General features: G+C 41.9%; 1 protein-coding gene across 2 annotated transcripts in view; it reads left to right on the top strand.

Moving 5' to 3' along the window:
* CAMK1 (calcium/calmodulin dependent protein kinase I) overlaps positions 1-20791 on the top strand; it is a 142152-nt gene that overhangs the window by 27939 nt on the left and 93422 nt on the right. For both annotated transcript variants that reach the window (XM_075321446.1, XM_075321447.1), the window contains exon 2: positions 1840-1976. In XM_075321446.1, coding sequence (XP_075177561.1) covers positions 1891-1976 — 86 coding nt within the window. In that variant the 5' untranslated portion in view covers positions 1840-1890. The remainder of the gene's footprint in view (positions 1-1839; positions 1977-20791) is intronic.

Genomic DNA, 20791 nt, shown 5'->3' with positions numbered 1-20791 from the left:
AGCTGATCGCTCTCAATAGCCGGCAGCCGGTCGCTCAGCTGATCGCTCTCAATAGCCGGCAGCCGGGCGCTCAGCTGATCGCTCTCAATAGCCGGCAGCCGGGCGCTCAGCTGAGCGCTGTCACTTGTCGGCGGCCGGGCGCTCAGCTGATCGCTCTCAATAGCCGGCAGCCGGGCGCTCAGCTGATCGCTCTCAATAGCCGGCAGCCGGGCGCTCAGCTGAGCGCTGTCACTTGTCGGCGGCCGGGCGCTCAGCTGAGCGCTGTCACTTGTCGGCGGCCGGACGCTCAACTGAGCGCTGTCACTTGCCAGAGTCCGGGCATGCCGGCGGGCGCTCAGCTGAGCGCTGTCACTTGCCGGCGGCCGGGCATGCCGGCGGGCGCTCAGCTGAGCGCTGTCACTTGCCGGCGGCCGGGCATGCCGGCGGGCGCTCAGTTGAGCACTGTCACTTGCCGGCGGCCGGGCATGCCGGCGGGCGCTCAGTTGAGCACTGTCACTTGCCGGCGGCCGGGCATGCCGGCGGGCGGGCGCTCAGCTGAACGTTCGGCCACCGTGAGACAAAAAAAAGTTTGATTTAAAAAAAAAAAGTGTGAAAGTACCCTATGATGGACTCATATTTCAAGCCTCTACTATACTACCAGCACTAACCTGGATTCTTGGAATGTGGTATCAGTTAATAAGAGGAGCTAAAAAAAAAAAAAAATTACAATCTCTTTAAAAAAAAAAAGCATCAGAATGAGCTCACTGACTGATTCTCAGTGAGCTCCTTCTGCAGAGAGTAGAACACGGAGGCTGTAAGTGGCACTAACCTGGATTCTTGGAATGTGGTGTCAATGATTTGGAGTCTTACTTGATCCCATTCTCATTCCACGTCAGTTTGATGGGGTTCATTGGGTTTCATTAACATTTTTGCACCATTTTACTGACTTTTCATGCACATTCAACTTTGATGTGGTCATAAGTCAGCTAAGGCTGGTTTCAAATCTCCGGTATTTTGCCGGAAGCCGAATCCAGCACAAATGCAGTACAGTTAAATTCATTCATGCCGACACATGCTTCATACACAACCGCATGGTGTCGCGCTTCCATTGTAAATAAATGTGACTGTACTGCATTGGTGCCGGATCCGGCTTCCGGCAAAATACTGGAGATGTGAAACCAGCCTAAGAGGAGCTAAATTTTTTTTTTATATATATATAATTTTTACCAAAAGAGCATCCGAATGAGAACTCACTGATAGAATCTCAGTGAACTCCTTCTGCAGAGAGTACAACATAGAGGCTATAGAAGGCAAACGGTGCAACATTTTTATTGAAACCTTAATGCAAAAAATGAGTTTTCGCCAGTAATCTATACATTTAAGAAAACAAAAGTAGACAACCCCTTTTTTAAAGAGTTTGTCCAGCTTAGAAAATCCACTTCTACATCCCTTAGAAGGGGGTCCTGAAAGTGGATAAAAGCTACAAAGATTGTCTGTCTGGTCCATTGATATGAATGGTGTAATACCTAATTGCTCCAGGGGTGGCGCTACAGGAAAATTTAAGCTAATAATAATATTATTATTATTAATAATAATAATAATAATTTATTTATTATTATTAAAAATAATAATTAATAATAATAATAAAAAAAATAGTTTTATTATTATTATATTGTGCCATTTTATTCCATGGCGCTTTACAAATGAATTACCAGTTTTTTTTCAGCCAATCATTGTACTTGGATGGGAATTATTGGCCGTGTCTTTGTCTTTTATTTATTTCATAACAAATATCAGAAAGAGAAAATATTTCCTAAAGTTCCGGTCTTTTCATGGATGTTTTTTCTTCCCTTCTTTTAGACTTGGTGGAAATTTTTCTTTGCACTAAGTGGTTAAGGAATACCTTTCAGGATGCCCTTGGGAGAGGATGGGCCAAGTTGGAAAAAGAGAGCAGAAGACATACGGGATATTTATGAATTCCGGGATGTGTTGGGAACGTGAGTATCTCTGGGGATCGGGGGAATTGGACAAAATCATTATCAATATTTTATGCATCGTCAGATTGGATATCTGTGTTTTAAAGGGGAACTCTCTTTTGGTTCACTCCTAATTGTTAGCTGTATCAGGAGCAATGCTTATTCTAATTGAAGATTATTATTATTATTATTTTTATTATTAATAATAATAATAATAATGCTATTATTATTGCTGCTATTATTGCTGCCATTAGTATTTATTATTGCTATTATTTATTATTTTTGATTTTTTTTTTTTATCTATTTTTATAACCTTTAATATTTTGTTTTTATTTTGATTTTTATTTAGTTTTTTTATATTAATTTATTTTTATATTTCTATATTTTGTGTGTATATATGTATACATTTTAATAATAATAATGTTATTATTATTGCTATTTTTTTTATCTATTTTTACAACATTTAATATTTTGATTTTATTTTGATTATTTTTTTTATATTTTAATTTATTTTTATATTTCTATATTTTATTATATATTTAGTGTATATATGTGTGTGTATATGTATACATTTTAATAATAATAATATTGCTCTTATTATTGCTATTATTATTATTATTAATGCTATTGTTGTTTTTTTTATTTTATCTATTTTTATAACATTTATATTTTGATTTGATTTTGATTTTATTTTATTTTTTTATATTTTTAATTTTTATTTCTATATTTTATTATATATTTAGTGTATATATTGTGTGTGTATACAGTCATATGAAAAAGTTTGTGCACCCCTATTAATGTTAACCTTTTTTCTTTATAACAATTTGGGTTTTTGCTATTTCAGTTTCATATATCTAATAACTGATGGACTGAGTAATATTTCTGGATTGAAATGAGGTTTATTGTACTAACAGAAAATGTGCAATCCGCATTTAAACAAAATTTGACCGGTGCATAAGTATGGGCACCTCAACATAAAAGTGACATTAATATTTTGTAGATCCTCCTTTTGCAAAAATCACAGCCGGTAGTCGCTTTCTGTAGCTTTTAATGAGTTCCTGGATCCTGGATGAAGGTATATTTGACCATTCCTGTTTACAAAATAATTCCAGTTCAGGTAAGTTTGATGGTCGCCGAGCATGGACAGCCGCTTCACATCATCCCACAGATGTTCAATGATATTCAGGTCTGGGGACTGGGATGGCCATTCCAGAACATTGTAATTGTTCCTCTGCATGAATGCCTGAGTAGATTTGGAGCGGTGTTTTGGATCATTGTCTTGCTGAAATATCCATCCCCTGCGTAACTTCAACTTCGTCACTGATTCTTGCACATTATTGTCAGGAATCTGCTGATACTGAGTTGAATCCATGCGACCCTCAACCTTAACAAGATTCCCGGTGCCGGCATTGGCCACACAGCCCCAAAGCATGATGGAACCTCCACCACATTTTACTGTGGGTTGCAAGTGCTTTTCTTGGAATGACGTGTTTTTTGCCTCCATGCATAACGCCTTTTTGTATGACCAAACAACTCAATCTTTGTTTCATCAGTCCACAGTACCTTCTTCCAAAATGTAACTGGCTTGTCCAATGTGCTATTGCATACCTCAGGCGACTCTGTTTGTGGCGTGCTTGCAGAAACGGCTTCTTTCGCATCACTCTCCCATACAGCTTCTCCTTGTGCAACATGCGCTGTATTGTTGACCGATGCACATTGACACCATCTGCAGCAAGATGATGCTGCAGGTCTTTGGAGGTGGTCTGTGGATTGTCCTTGACTGTTCTCACCATTCTCCTTCTCTGCCTTTCTGATATTTTTCTTGGCCTGCCACTTCTGGGCTTAACAAGAACTGTACCTGTGTTCTTCCATTTCCTTACTATGTTCCTCACAGTGGAAACTGACAGGTTAAATCTCTGACACAACTTTTTGTCTCCTTCCCCTGAACAACTATGTTGAATTAATCTTTGTTTTCAGATCATTTGAGAGTTGTTTTGAGGAGCCCATGATGCCACTCTTCATAGGAGATTCAAATAGGAGAACAACTTGCAAGTGGCCACCTTAAATACCTTTTCTCATGATTGGATACACCTGCCTATGAAGTTCAAAGCTCAATGAGGTTACAAAACCAATTTAGTGCTTTAGTAAGTCAGTAAAAAGTAGATAGGAGTGTTCAAATCAAGAAATTGATAAGGGTGCCCATACTTTTGCACCAGTCAAATTTTGGTTAAATGCGGATTGCACATTTTCTGTTAGTACAATAAACCTCATTTCAATCCAGAAATATTACTCAGTCCATCAGTTATTAGATATATGAAACTGAAATAGCAAAAACCCAAATTGTTATAAAGAAAAAAGGTTAACATTAATAGGGGTGCCCAAACTTTTTCATATGACTGTATGTATACATTATTTTTTTTTTTTTATTTTGTTGTGATAGTTAGCCCCCAGTATTATACGTATTAGTATTATAACGTGATTTTTATTGAAAATCCAGACCATTGTAAAAATCTCTGCTTTCTATCAATGAACGGTAATCTAGTTGCTGACTTTTAATCACATTCTGGCATTGAACTGATCTGAATGAGCAAATTCGGTCCAAAGTAAAAGTGCTGTGATTGGTCTATGTTATGATGTGTCCACCCCACCACGTAACAGTGTGGCCTAATTGCTAGAATGGAGTGAGGGGGCATGGTTCTTCCAGACCTATCATGAAAAAGCAGACAAGTTTCGCTGGTAGAACCAGCTTCATCAGAGGTCTATTTCCCTTGTTGATGTTGGTTCAACCAGCGACACATGTTTGATGTGGGAGGGGGTGTAATGGTTCTTCCAAACTTATGATGGAAGAGCAGACACGTTTCAGTGGTATAACCAGCTTCATCAAGGGAAATGGGACACGTTTCTATTACCCCTGATGAAGCTGGCTAAACCAGCAAAACATGTTGGGGGAATGTCAGAAAAAAAAAAAAAGAAAAATATATATATATATATATATATATATATATATATATATATATATATATATATATATATATATTTCTTTTTTTGGCAGGGTTTAGGACATCTTCTAATGATGATTTAAATATTCAGTGAAGCCAGACTTTCCCATTACTGAGAGAGAGGACTGTTAGTACGTTACTTTCTATGAAGTGAAGATCTAGAGCCTGGCAGACATTCTCTTAAAGTGTAAGGCTGCTTTCGCACATCCGTTTTTTCCTGTGCGGCGCAATCCGGCGATTTGCAGAAAAAATGCAACAGTTTTTTTTGCATAGATTTACATTAGTGCCGTATTGTGCCACATGGGCTTGCGTTCCGTCCGTTTTTTTGCCACATGCGGCAGATTTAGCCGATGTGGCGGCCGGATGGAACGTTGCCTAACACGTTTTTTGTCCGGCAAAAAGAAACGCATCGCGCCGCATCCGGCGCGATTTGCAATGCATGCCTATGGACGCCACATGCGGCGTCCTGCGGCAAAAAACGCATACGGCCGCCACATGCGTTTTTTTCCACTGCGCATGCTCAGTAGCCTGCCACAAGCGGCAAAAACCGGACGGGCCGCATGTAAAAAACTTATGCAAAGGATGCGGTTTTGTCGCCGCATGCGTTGCATAGGTTTTAGAGCCGGATTGGCCGGCTCTGCTAAAACCGGAGGTGTGAAAGCAGCCTAACTGTCATTTCAACACCTGACTACAGACACATACCAGTTGTTTTATAGTCTATTGCCATGGAAACTAGTATTGAACGGAACACAAAAACTATTACCATTTTCTGTTACATTTTCAATCAGAGTAATAAGTTGTAAAAGTCAAATTGTATATAGACACTAGCTGTAGAACCCGGGCGTTGCCCGGGATAGTAACTGTGTCTGTCTCTTTCCCTGTCTGGCTCTATCCATGTCTCTGTCTGTCTCTATCCGTCTCCCCACCGACATCTTATTACCTCACACATAAGCTTCTTACACTAACAATTTATTTTTTTATTTTGTTCCTATAGTAACTAGTTACAGCTGCTATTAATGATCTGTAGTTCCCAGCTCCTTTCACTTAAATGGAGGCAGGTTTTTTGGTGAATAACTGTAAATAACATAGTCTGATGTTCCCTGAGGCACATGAGGCGTCTGTGCAAAATTTCGTGATTGTAAGTGCAACTGTGCGGATTCCTTTTAGTGGACATACACACACATGCTCAGATTTTTATATATATATTAAAATATGTGTTTGCGTGGGTTTCCTCCCACACTCCAAAGACATACAGATAGGGAATTTAGATTGTGAGCCCCTATGGGGACAGTGCTCCTGATGTATGTAAAGCGATGCGGAGTATGTTAGCGCTATGAAAAAAATAAAGATTTATTATTAATAATAATAATAATATTTATACCCCCAACATCATAAATCAGACCTTTAAATATCGGGATCAGAGGTCCTACAAGCTTCATCCGCTTAAAGCTGCAAAAACCTGTGAACTCCTGTTATCTGAGCCGCGAGCGCTGTGTAATCTGTGGCCGCACACTTCCTGTCTGATCTGTCTCTCTGATGTTTGTGTGTAAACTCTGCGCTGTCCTCTGTAAACTCGGCCGGCCCGCAGGAAGCACGACTTTATCTTTTTTGGTCTTTATTTACACCACTCCCATATTTTACTGGATAAAAATGGTGATGATTAAAAAAAGGTTCCTTACAAAAATTTTTCAAAAAGTTGATTAGTAACATTTGAAAAGTCTCCCATCAAAGTGCTCTATTTAAAAAAAATAAAATAAAATATATATCTATATATATATATATATATATATATATATATATATATATATATATATATATATATATATATATATATATATATATATATATATATATATATATATATAAAATTTCTTTTTTTTTCTCACGGCTGAGGATTTGTTACAATGTAGTATAGGGGTGTGTGTGTGTATGTATGTATGTATGTATGTATGTATGTATATATATATATATATATATATATATATATATATAATAAATGTGTGTGTTTTTATATATATATATATATAATTTATTTATACTATATTGTAACAAATTCTCAGCCGTGAGGAAAAAAAAATAAAAATTATATATATATATATATATATATATATATATATATATATATATATATATATATATATATATATATATATATATATATACATAAATATACACACATACATACGTACATATATATATATACATAAATATACACACATACATACGTACATATATAATTTATTTATACTATATTGTAACATCCTCAGTTGTGAGAAAAAAAAATTATAATATAAAATTACAATATTATATATATGTATATTACACACACACACTTCTACATACACATATAATATATATATATATATATATATATATATATATATATATATATATATATATATACCGTATTATTTTTCGCTTTATAAGACGCACTTTTGTTCCCCCAAATTTTGGGGGAAAGTAGGGGGTGCGTCTTATAATCCGAATATACGGGGGGGGGGGGTGTATATATATATATATATATACACACACTACAGAGTCCAGGGGAGGTGCGGGCAGCTCTGGAGCTCTGCTGGGGGACTTGTGAAAGCTGGGAGCAGCAGCGTTTGATCTCCTGCTCCCGCTCATATAATATGCACAGCCGCTGTCCACCACCATGGTGCTGAAAGTGCACCGCGGCGATAGGCTGGGGCAGCAGTGTATATTATATCTGCCTGCCCCTTCTTTGATTGCGCATGCCCCCTCCCCCGTGTTAGCCATGTCCCCTATGCTGCTGCAAACAGTAAAATAATAAACTTTTTACTCACCTCCTCCTGTCTGCCCGGCCTCCCTCCTGCTGCTGTGATAAGGCACAAGAGATTTCACTCTGCCCTGCCGATCACATGACCGGCCGAGAACCAGGAAATGCAGGAGGCTGGAGATCAACCCCGAGGAGGGGGACACAGACAGGACAATGCTGGAGAAGGTAAGGAAAGTTTATTTTCCTAAAAGCAGCAGCATGGGGCGATATATAACACAGGGAGCTGTGTGCCAGCAATAGTGGGCCATGTGCCGCTACATGGGGCCGTGTGCCGCCACATGGGGCCATGTGCCAGCAATAGTGGGCCGTGTGCCGCCACATGGGGCCATGTGCCAGCAATAGTGGGCCGTGTGCCGCCACATGGGGCCGTGTGCCGCCACATGGGGCCGTGTGCCGCCACATGGGGCCGTGTGCCGCCACATGGGGCCGTGTGCCGCCACATGGGGCCGTGTGCCGCCACATGGGGCCGTGTGCCGCCACATGGGGCCATGTGCCAGCAATAGTGTGCCGTGTGCAGCCACATGGGGCCGTGTGCAGCCACATGGGGCCGTGTGCAGCCACATGGGGCCGTGTGCAGCCACATGGGGCCGTGTGCAGCCACATGGGGCCGTGTGCAGCCACAGTGGGCCGTGTGCCGCCACAGTGGGCCGTGTGCCGCCACAGTGGGCCGTGTGCCGCCACAGTGGGCCGTGTGCCGCCACAGTGGGCCGTGTGCCAGCCATAGAGGATGTGTGCCAGGCATAGGGGACATGTGGCATCACTGGGCCATATCCAGATTCAGAGGGCTAATTTTAGGATGGGGGGGGCTATGAGGGACATATACCCTATATGATTTGTCAGACGGACACTGGCATTATAAGACGGACCCCATTTATTAAAAAATTCTCTATTCCTTCACCAAATTTGGGGGTGCGTCTTATAATCAGGTGCGTCTTATAAAGCGAAAAATACGGTATATATATATATATATATATATATATATATATAGATATATATATATATATATATATATTGTAACTAATAGCTGAGGAAAAGAAATTAAAAATTAAAAAAATAAAATGTATATATTTTTTTATTTTTTTTAATTTTAGTTTTTTTTCCTCACAGCTGAGAATTTGTTACAATATAGTATCCAAACGAGACTTTGTGAGCTAAATATTAAGCTGATATATTTTGCTTGCACTGATACATTATATCTATCCGGAGTCCAGGTTGTGTGGCTCATAGAGAATTGAAACTGTAGCAAACCCCCAGCTGTGAGAATCATTATGCATTTTCAAGTGTCACAATCACTGACCACAAGCAGAGAGCTCTAAAATTTTGGGAAATTCAAACAAAATGTTAAAAAGTTGCCAAACTTATTATGAAACTATTAAAGTGATTTTGTCAAGGTGACTGTAGGATAGCGAGGGCCGGGGGCTTCTTTACTCTCCCTCACGTTAGGGGGACCCTAGGCTATCCATGACCTCCAGATTACCCCTGATGGTGGAGATGCCGGAGTCGTTACTATTCTCCTGACCAGAACTAAACTGTTCCCTCATCAGGGAAGGAGTGTGATGGCAACACAGATAAAGCCAGATAGGGATTAAACAAAACTGCAAACTCACAGGAACAAACAGTAAGACGTAGGAGAAAAGCCAGAGAAGTAAGGCAACAAAAAAAAGGACTATAATTGCTCACAGGAATGAAGTACTACAACCACCAGGAATGCCGGATCACAACACCTCACCAGACCAGTATAGAAAAGCTATAGCTGGCATTAAAGGAAGTGTCCAGCCAGCATATGTAGGAGGGGAGTTTGCCGCCCCTGCAGCAGGCGAACTGCTTGGGTGCGGGGTTGCGGTGGCTCGAGGGTCCTTGGAGCCAGTGCTCAGCGGCCACTGGATTGAAAAAGGGAGTATTTACAGGGGATAAGTCAGTGACGCCACCTGTGGGTCGCTGTGATGGGGAGTACCGCCGCAGCCGTAGGGAGTACCCGGGACGGATGGAGTGGGGTAGTCAGGTGTTAATCCCTCCGCAGGTAGGGAGGCCCCGGGACTCTGCAGGGTTGGTGGATGGTGCTGTGCAGGCTTGCTGGGCAGGCAGGACGCAGGGAGGGAGCAGTGTACTCATTCAGGTTGTTGTGATGTTAGATGCAGCCAATGAAGCAGACTCGCACACTGTAGTAAACCAAAGTCTCTGGGTACCACTGCAACTGCAGGGAGCCCGTCCGGGTGTCTGCTCCCACTGGTATCACTTAATGGGCCGGAGCCTGCCTCCGTGAACAAGTTTAGTTGTCTTTGTGACCCCTTGGCCTGAAGCTATCAGGGTCCCGCTCCCTACATGTAGTGGAGCTATGCTCTCAATGGCTGGCACTTGGGATCTTAGTGGGTCGCATAAGCTGGAAAACCCTATCCCCCTCATTGTGTTGATGCCTTCGATCTCTGAGCCCTTGGGGAAGTTCATAAAGAGACTCTTCCTCCCAGGTGAATTATCAGGACGTTGAACAGTTTCCTGATCTAGGGTCCTGTACCCCGCCGTGCTCAGTACAGGTCCGGTTAGTGGACTTTCCGATGCCGACCGTCCTCTAAGGCCGGTTTCACACATCCGGCTTTTTGCTGGTTTGCCGGATCCGGCGCTCTCCCATACAGTGACTACAGTACAGTGACAGCGCAACAAGCGCCGGTCACGTGCTGTCATGTGACCCGGAAGTTACAGCGCTGTCACTGTACTGTATTGTCTGTACAGGAGAGCGCCGGATCCGGCAAACCGGCAAAAAGCCGGATGTGTGAAACCGGCCTTAGAGTAAGTCAGTACACTCCTTTCCAATACCCTGCGACTGGGTCTCCAACTCCTCTGGTCCCGGACCACCATCTGCGACCCAACCTAGGTCACTTTTCCACACTCTTTAGGAGCTACTACTCAACTCCAACTCTCTAAACTGAAACTCACTTCCTTCCCTCCCACCAGTCTGCCTGACCCCTACGTGGGTGGCCCTTTTCAAGCTAGACTAACCCACTGGTGTGTCTGACAGGTAGTCATGTGAGGTGTGGTTTGGATTTGTGGTGCTACGGGTTTTCAGGAAACCGGAACCATAGGTGGGGGGGTAGGTCCTGCATCATAGAAAGAGAGGATGCAGTCCCCTGTGACACCCCGATATAGTCAGGGGCGTCACAGGAGCGACGATCACTGGCTCATCCACTACATGTGATCAAAGGAGACTAACAAGCAGACCAGCAGAGAGAAACTCTTGTTAGCCTGCCTATGAACCACAAGTCTGTTGGTTGAAGCCTGAGTCTGCCTGCGCTGATCAGACATCAGAGACGTTAGCAGGCATAGTGTCCATCTGTAGTCTCCACAGATCGACGCCACCATGATAGTGGGTGATGTTTGTACAAACCTCCTTGTGACAGATTTTTGAGATTTTATATTGATGGCCTGTACAATTGAGAAGGATATTGGTTTAGTAGTCCGCCGAAGTCCTATCTTCCGCTATCCCCTCTTTTGACTAGTACACCCCCGCAGCGTTATGCAAAGAGGAAGTCGGTTGGAGGGTCGCAGGGCTCTTGTCTGGAGGGCACTGGATCGGGGTCCTGCAAATCTTTCTGCACATTTCTATGACCTGTCTTATTATTATTATTATTATTATTATTATTATTATTATTATTTATTATATATGTATACACTGTATATGTATGTGTGTATATGTATATATGTGTATGTATATATATGTATATATATGTGTGTGTGTGTATGTATGTGTGTGTATGTATGTATCAGTGTGTGTGCATATATATATATATGTATATGTGTGTGTGTGTATGTGTATATATATATATTAATATATGTGTATATATGTATATACATGTATATTAAAAATAATGTGTGTGTGTGTGTGTGTATGTATGTGTATATGTATGTGTATATATATATATATATATATATATATATATATATATATATATATATATATATATATATATATATATATATATATATATATATATATATATATATATATATATATATATATATATATATATATATATATAATATATTTTTTTTTTTATTTATTATAGCGCCATGTATTTCACGGCGCCTTACAAGTGAAAGAGGGTATACCTACATTCCCTGTGGCCATTCCTTATATTATATTTATAGTATAAATAAATTATATATGTACGTATGTATGTGTGTATATTTATGTGTATATATATATATATATATATAAATTAATTTTTATTTTTTTTTCCTCACGGCTGAGAATTTGTTACAATATAGTATAAATAAATTATATATATAAACACACACACACATTATTATATATATATATATATATATATATATATATATATATATATATATATATATACACACACCCCTATACTACATTGTAACAAATCCTCAGCCGTGAGAAAAAAAAATTTTTTTTTTTTATTTATTATAGCGCCATGTATTTCACGGCGCCTTACAAGTGAAAGAGGGTATACCTACATTCCCTGTGGCCATTCCTTTTAAAGTGGGTTTCTTGCAAGATTAGGTAAAGGAGTTAATGTTTTTTCTAGAAAGAGCGCCTCCCTTATACATAGGAGGTGTCAGGTATTGCAACTCCTAATCCTCGCCAGAATCCTGCATTTATCCAGAGGATTCTCCATGTTACCGCATATATCCAGCCTTTCTATAAACATCTATTTCTTCTTATCCGCTTCTTGCTGACGGAAAGTTCTGACATTGAACCTGTGGCTTTAGCAGCAAGTGTCTCTTTAAATTCCCCTGAGCATCTTCTGTCTCACAACTTGACCTCTCGCTCTGTTACTTCTATTCCTGAAATCTGCTTCCTTCCTCTATTTTAACCCCTGCGCTGTGCAGAGATCTGGCTTCAGATAAAAAGCAATATATATGCTGAGGATATAAACTGACAAGTCAATGTTACAGCTTCACTGCAATCTAGATATCCCCTTTTTTTTTTTTTTTTTTTTTCTTTTTTTTCCTGCAAGGCCAGGAGTAAAAAAAAAATAAAAAAAAATTTAAAGAGTAATTCCATATGTGATTCATTTTTGTTCTGCCCAGTCTGTACTAGGTTTATAATTAAATAATAATTAAAAAATAATTTTACTCATTTATATAGCGCTATTAATTCCACAGCGCTTTACATATATTGGCCATACTGTCCCCGTTGGGGCTCACAATCTAGAGTCCCTATCTGTATGTCTTTGGAGTGTGGGAGGAAACCGGAGAAACCGGAGGAAACCCACGCAATCACGGGGAGAACATACAAACTCCTTGCAGATGGTGTCCTTGGTGGGATTTGAACCCAGGACCCTAGCGCTGCAAGACTGCAGTGCTAACCACTGAGCCACCACAAGACTGCAGTGCTAACCACTGAGCCACCACAAGACTGCAGTGCTAACCACTGAGCCACCGTGCTGCCCTAAGTTTATCCTCTTGTTATGTAATGCTTGAGGCTTCACAGCCTATGTAAAGGGAGAAATCCTCAATATTCTTTTGGGGAGATCTGTAGATGGAGCTTCACTTTACCTACAGTGGCCACTGCTGGACAGATATGGTATTACATCAACTCCTATTCCGATTTAAAGGTAAAATAATACGTGGTCAGGTTGAGTCCTCCAGAGCAAAAGTCACTCTTTACGATTGCAGAAATCTTCTCAACTTTATAAGACTAGTTTCTTTAGTCTAGACCCTGAATGGTATAAAGGTCTACTCCATGTCATCCATTTTGGGCTGTTCTATTCTTTTTAATTCTCAATAGTTCTGTCTAATTGGTCTTATGTCATACCTACCAGATGCTCAAACAAATTGGTCTGCAAAGGAGCTGTATACCCAAAACAGGAGCTGTATACCCAAAACAGCAGATAGAATGACGACTCTTTTGTTTTCAAATTTGAATGTTGCAAAGGATACATTCCATTGATACATTCCATTGAAAGGGCCCGAACAGTTCTATCCATGGCTGCAATATAAAGGCGTCCTCCGGTGGTAGATTTACAATACTGGAAAAGGTTTGGCGGGTTTTTATAGGAGGCTGATACACTAATTTGTAGCTTTTGTGTCGCGTCTCATCAGTGTGCCCCAGAAAGAGTTCACCTCCTACCCCTGCCGAGCAGATTGGAGTGAACTTTGCAGAGTAGGTTATTGGATGAGGCGCACGGCGCTGGCGTTGCTGCGATAGGAAACTGTAATCTGTCCAGGAGCAGCCCACCGCTCGGCAATAGTTCTGGAAATAATGTAATAATATCAGTCTATAATCCAGAGTGACTCAGCCCTGATGGCTCGGAGTTTACTGGATGTTAACTCCTGCTTTGCTGAAATAAAATAAATACATATATGATTTATTATTTGACATGCCCTGAAATCATCCATTAGAACGGATCTTGCCGAGATCCGCTTCCGGTTTGCATTATCAACAGGTGACACTGTATGTGAAGGGGGCTGGCTGACTGCTTCAATAGCTAAGCCCACAAGGGACAGAGAAGGGGGCTGTGGCTGAGTGATCATATCAGTACCTAAGCCCCCCACTTCTGTCTATGCGGAGAAGGGGTCCTGGCTGAATCGCTCCCTTAACACACCGCACTGGTGACCAGACATGGAGCTGCTGAGCCTGAGACCAACACTATTATCTGAAGAGCAGGGCACCTTTGGAAATCAAAGTATATTAATAAGAGAAATGTATTGGTGTGAGAAACATGTCTAGACAGTGCATATGCTTTCAGGGGTGCTACATTTTTCAAAAATCACAGCCCCTTTTAATTGTATTTATTATTATTATTTATTATTATTAAATTTATTATTACTTTTATTTATTTTTATTTGTATTACTATTATTTATATTTTTTATCTATTTTGACCCCTAAAGCTGCAATGTGTTTTTTTTTTTTTTTTTTTTTGTTTTACTTTTGGAAGATTATTTATTATTCTTATATTATTTTAATAAAAATTCTTTTTACCTTTATTTTTATATTATTATTATTATTAGTATTTGCATTAGTATTTTATTTTTCTATTTTGACCTATAAAGCTGCAATGTTGTTTTTTTTGTTGTTTTTTTTTTACTTTGAAGATTTATTATTTATTATTATTATTATTATTAAATGTATTATTTTATGTATTTTTATTTGTTATACTATTATTTATATTCTTATCTATTTTGACCTGTAAAGCTGCAATGTGGTGTTTTGTTTTTTTTTTGTTTTTTTTTGTTTTTTTACTTGGAAGATTTTTTTTTTGTATTATTAATTATTATTAATTTGTTTTATTAATATTAACACGAATGCCACTTATCTTCCAAAAGTAAAAAAAAAAAATATGTATTTTTTTTTTTATTTTTTTAATAACATGAAGTTTGAACTAGATGGATCTAGGTTTTTTTTTTTTCTTTCAGCCTATGGAACACTAGTAATAGCAGCAGCATAGTGATATTCCAAAATAAAAAAATAAAAAAAAAGCATTAGAGCTTTTGGGGTCAAAATACATAAAAGCCCCCCACAAAAACCTGAAAATAAAGTCTTGTTTAAAAATAAATTAAAATATATAATACCAAAAAAAATATCTATCTATCAAGAAAAAAACAAGATATCCAGCACTAAATGTGCACACCTGCACTAAAAATTCTAGATGTACTTATTATTAAAATGTGAGATTTTTGGCAAAAAATTGCAATTTCTTGAGCTATCCCGCCACGTCACAGCAAATATCTTTGGGGCAGTCCTACACTAAATTATTTTTAGATTTTTTTTTTTACCAAAAATCTCAAATATATTATTTATGTTTATATATTTAATTTTTTTTTTCAATGTTCTTTATCATTGCATTATTTAGCCCAAGGCGCTTTACATATGTCAAGTGGTTTACATAATAAAAACAAGTGCAACAATACAGGGCACAGACAGGTACAGGAGGAGAGAGGACCCTGCCCACGAGGGCTCACAGTCTACAGGAGGAGAGAAGGAGGACTCTGCCCACGAGGGATCACAGTCTACAGGAGGAGAGAGGACCCTGCCCACAAGGGATCACAGTCTACAGGAGGAGAGAGGACCCTGCCCACAAGGGATCACAGTCTACAGGAGGAGAGAGGACCCTGCCCACAAGGGATCATAGTCTACAGGAGGAGAGAGGACCCTGCTCACAAGGGATCACAGTCTACAGGAGGAGAGAGGACCCTGCCCACAAGGGATCACAGTCTACAGGAGGAGAGAGGACCCTGCCCACAAGGGCTCACAGTCTACAGGAGGAGAGAGGACCCTGCCCACGAGGGCTCACAGTCTACAGGGAATGGGTGAGGATACAGGAGGAGAGAAAGGACCCTGCTCGTGTGGGCTCACGGTCTACAGGAGGAGAGAGGACCCTGCCCACGAGGGCTCACAGTGTACAGGAGGAGAGAAGACCCTGCCCACGAGGGCTCACAGTGTACAGGAGGAGAGAGGACCCTGCCCACGAGGGCTCACAGTGTACAGGAGGAGAGAGGACCCTGCCCACGAGGGATCACAGTCTACAGGAGGAGAGAGGACCCTGCCCACGAGGGCTCACAGTCTACAGGAGGAGAGAGGACCCTGCTCACGAGGGCTCACAGTCTACAGGAGGAGAGAGGGAGGACCCTGCCCACGAGGGATCACAGTCTACAGGAGGAGAGAGGGAGGACCCTGCCCACGAGGGATCACAGTCTACAGGAGGAGAGAGGGAGGACCCTGCCCACGAGGGATCACAGTCTACAGGAGGAGAGAGGGAGGACCCTGCCCACGAGGGATCACAGTCTACAGGAGGAGAGAGGGAGGACCCTGCCCACGAGGGATCACAGTCTACAGGAGGAGAGAGGGAGGACCCTGCCCATGAGGGATCACAGTCTACAGGAGGAGAGAGAGAGGACCCTGCCCATGAGGGATCACAGTCTACAGGAGGAGAGAGAGAGGACCCTGCCCACGAGGGATCACAGTCTACAGGAGGAGAGAGAGAGGACCCTGCCCACGAGGGCTCACAGTCTACAGGAGGAGAGAGAAAGGACCCTGCCCACGAGGGCTCACAGTCTACAGGAGGAGAGAGGAAGGACCCTGCCCACGAGGGATCACAGTCTACAGGAGGAGAGAGGATCCTGCCCACGAGGGATCACAGTCTACAGGAGGAGAGAGGACCCTGCCCACGAGGGCTCACAGTCTACAGGAGGAGAGAGGGAGGACCCTGCCCACGAGGGCTCACAGTCTACAGGAGGAGAGAGGACCCTGCCCACGAGGGCTCACAGTCTACAGGAGGAGAGAGGACCCTGCCCACGAGGGCTCACAGTCTACAGGAGGAGAGAGGACCCTGCCCACGAGGGCTCACAGTCTACAGGAGGAGAGAGGACCCTGCCCACGAGGGCTCACAGTCTACAGGAGGAGAGAGGACCCTGCCCACGAGGGCTCACAGTCTACAGGAGGAGAGAGGACCCTGCCCACGAGGGCTCACAGTGTACAGGAGGAGAGAGGACCCTGCCCACGAGGGCTCACAGTGTACAGGAGGAGAGAGGACCCTGCCCACGAGGGATCACAGTGTACAGGAGGAGAGAGGACCCTGCCCACGAGGGCTCACAGTCTATAGGAGGAGAGAGGACCCTGCCCACGAGGGCTCACAGTCTACAGGAGGAGAGAGGATCCTGCCCACGAGGGATCACAGTCTACAGGAGGAGAGAGGACCCTGCCCACGAGGGCTCACAGTCTACAGGGAATGGGTGAGGATACAGGAGGAGAGAGAGGACCCTGCTCGTGAAGGATCACAGTCTACAGGAGGAGAGGGGACCCTGCCCACGAGGGCTCACAGTCTACAGGAGGAGAGAGGACCCTGCCCACGAGGGCTCACAGTCTACAGGAGGAGAGGACCCTGCCCACAAGGGCTCACAGTCTACAGGAGGAGAGAGGACCCTGCCCACGAGGGCTCACAGTCTACAGGAGGAGAGGACCCTGCCCACAAGGGCTCACAGTCTACAGGAGGAGAGAGGACCCTGCCCACGAGGGCTCAGTCTACAAGATAGTTTTACTTTTGGGACTTGTTTGTGTATACAGCTCCTCCGCAGGCCTTGAGTGTCCATGGTTACAGACTACAAATAGTAGTCTGATTCTAAAGTAAATTATTGCTGTAATCTTTGCCCCACCGGCTCTAGCAAGATGAAAGGCAACACTTTACTGCAGGCTCACACCACATAGGACTGTGTTGCCTTTCATCTTACTAGAGTTGGTGGCGGAAGAAGTAGTAATATTTATTCATATAGCGCTATTAATTCCACAGCGCTTTACATACATCAGTAACACTGTCCCCATTGGGGCTCACATCCTATCAGTAAATTTTTGAATTGTGCGAGGAAACTGGAGAACCCAGAGGAAACCTGCGCACACACGGGGAGAACATACAAACTCCTTACAGATGTCCTTGGTGGGATTTGAACCCAGGACCCCAGCGCTAGAGCAATAATTGACTTTAGAATCGGACTACATAGGTGTTTTTTTTTGTTTTTTTTTTATGTAGTCTGTAAGCATGGAGACTTATAGTTTAGCAGAGGAGCTGTAAACACAAAATGGCAGGATAGTTTTAAAAAAGAATATGTGCAGATTTGCTACTTTTTTCTGATTGAAAATGTGCGCTGGTCTGGTGACGCAGATGCATCTTCCAGTGTTAGATGGTCGCTATGATGGGATATACAGAGTATATACAGGGCAGGCTTAGATTATAGGTTCATTACATACTTGGCGTCCCTGATATGAGGCCACAGATACAGCGACGTGTGAACAGCAGTCGCCCCTCCTCGGCTCAGCCCTGGACTTTTGTTGGCGGAGACCTTAGACCCCAGGGACCAGAACAAAGTCACTTTTATCTCCAGTTTTCCAATGTCTGCCTTCTATCCAATGTCATTGTCAGCGGAAGTTATTTACGGTCCGTATGGGCCATGGACTGTTCTCCTCCCATAGACCCGAAGAATAACACTGCCTTGTTTTTCACTAATTTTTCATTATGCTCGGGCAGATGTTGCAGGTTTTTCACTGTTTTTGAAAGAGAACCATCTTTTTCCCATTCCAGACACCTCATTTAAAAATCCGAATCATTATAGTAACGGAAAACTATATTATATTTTATTTATTTGTTTATTTAGGACGAGCCTTGGAATGTAATTTGGGTTTTTTTTTTTCTTTTAAAATTATCCTTTTTTTTTTTTTTTTTTGTTTATATATTTTGTTTTTTCTCCCTATTCTGAGAAATCATAGGTTTGCATGTGGTGATACTGATTTCCTGCAGGTATTTGCATGTGCGACTTTCTTGCCTTCAGGTGAGAAACCTAGCAGCTGGCAGCGAGATGAGGTGACAGGAGCTGCGCTCCCTTCTCATATCACTTCCTTTTCTGTGGAAACGTATTATAAAAAGACACATGAGGTGACTTGCAGGACCTGTTTCTAGAAATTCCCACTAATTTCTCTTGAAGGGCAAGTTCACCTCTAAGCACCATTTCAATATTTACATAAATAAGTAAATTTATAGTGTGGATACATATCTGAGTTACACCCTGTATTATACTCCAGAGCTGCACTCACTATTCTGCTGGTGCAGTCACTGTGTACATAACATTACATTACTTATCCTGTACTGATCATGAGCTACATCCTGTATTATACTCCAGAGCTGCACTCACTATTCTGCTGTTGCAGTCAGTGTACAGACATTACATTACTGATCCTGTATTCTTCTCCAGAGCTGCACTCACTATTCTGTTGGTGCAGTCACTGTGTATATACATTACATTACTTATCCTATATTATACGCCAGAGCTGCACTCGCTATTCTGCAGTACAGTAACTGTGTACATACATTACATTACTGATCCTGAGTTACCTCCTGTATTATACTCCAGAGCTGCACTCACTATTCTGCTGGTGCAGTCACTGTGTACATACATTACATCACTTATCCTGTATTATACTCCAGAGCTGCACTCACTATTCTGCTGGTGCAGTCACTGTGTACAGACATCACATTACTATTATGCTCCAGAGCTGCACTCACTATCCTGCTGTTGCAGTCACTTTGTACAGACATTACATTACTGATCCTGTATTCTTCTCCAGAGCTGCACTCACTATTCTGTTGGTGCAGTCACTGTGTATATACATTACATTACTTATCCTATATTATACGCCAGAGCTGCACTCGCTATTCTGCAGTACAGTAACTGTGTACATACATTACATTACTGATCCTGAGTTACCTCCTGTATTATACTCCAGAGCTGCACTCACTATTCTGCTGGTGCAGTCACTGTGTACATACATTACATTTCTTATCCAGTGCTGATCCTGGAGTTACACCCTGTATTATACTCCAGAGCTGCACTCACTATTCTGCTGGTACAGTCACTGTATACATACATTACATCACTTATCCTGTATTATACTCCAGAGCTGCACTCACTATTCTGCTGGTGCAGTCACTGTGTACAGACATCACATTACTATTATGCTCCAGAGCTGCGCTCACAAGCATCCCTGCATTTTTAGTTTTTGGCGTATTTCCTTTATGGTGGGGACTCATCATTTCCTCTTTATTCTCTGGCCTGCACGGTTTACATAATGAGATGTCTCTTAGGGACAAGCAGTGGGTTTTTGGCTTCTCTGCTGCAATCACTGGTGACCCCTGGATTCCCGCGGACCCCGTATTTCCAGATGTGGATGCTTGTGCTGTCATGCGGCTGGAATGTGAGAGTCTCCAGAATGTTGTATTTCGGCTCCTGATCATTTTGTTGTGAGTACAGAGCAGGAGATCGTAAACATTTTTACATTCTTAAGTAAATGTTTATCCGTTTTCTTGCATAATATTCCATTCCTGCCTCGCTGGCCGGAGACCATGGGTTAATTCCTTTACTGCTATCAGATCAGACTTGATCTACGGTACCTGGCAGCAGCCACCGGTCCAACGGATGGGTCATCAATAGCGTTGTAGTAAAACACCCCTTTAAGAGCCGTTAATTGATAAAAAATAAAGAAAACTGCAACAGTGGAAGCTTAAAGGGGCAGAGAGCCTGATTCCAGGGA

Source organism: Anomaloglossus baeobatrachus, chromosome 8 (assembly GCF_048569485.1).
Source record: "Anomaloglossus baeobatrachus isolate aAnoBae1 chromosome 8, aAnoBae1.hap1, whole genome shotgun sequence".
Taxonomy (NCBI): Eukaryota; Metazoa; Chordata; class Amphibia; order Anura; family Aromobatidae; genus Anomaloglossus; species Anomaloglossus baeobatrachus.
This window is presented reverse-complemented; position numbering and strand designations above follow the sequence as displayed.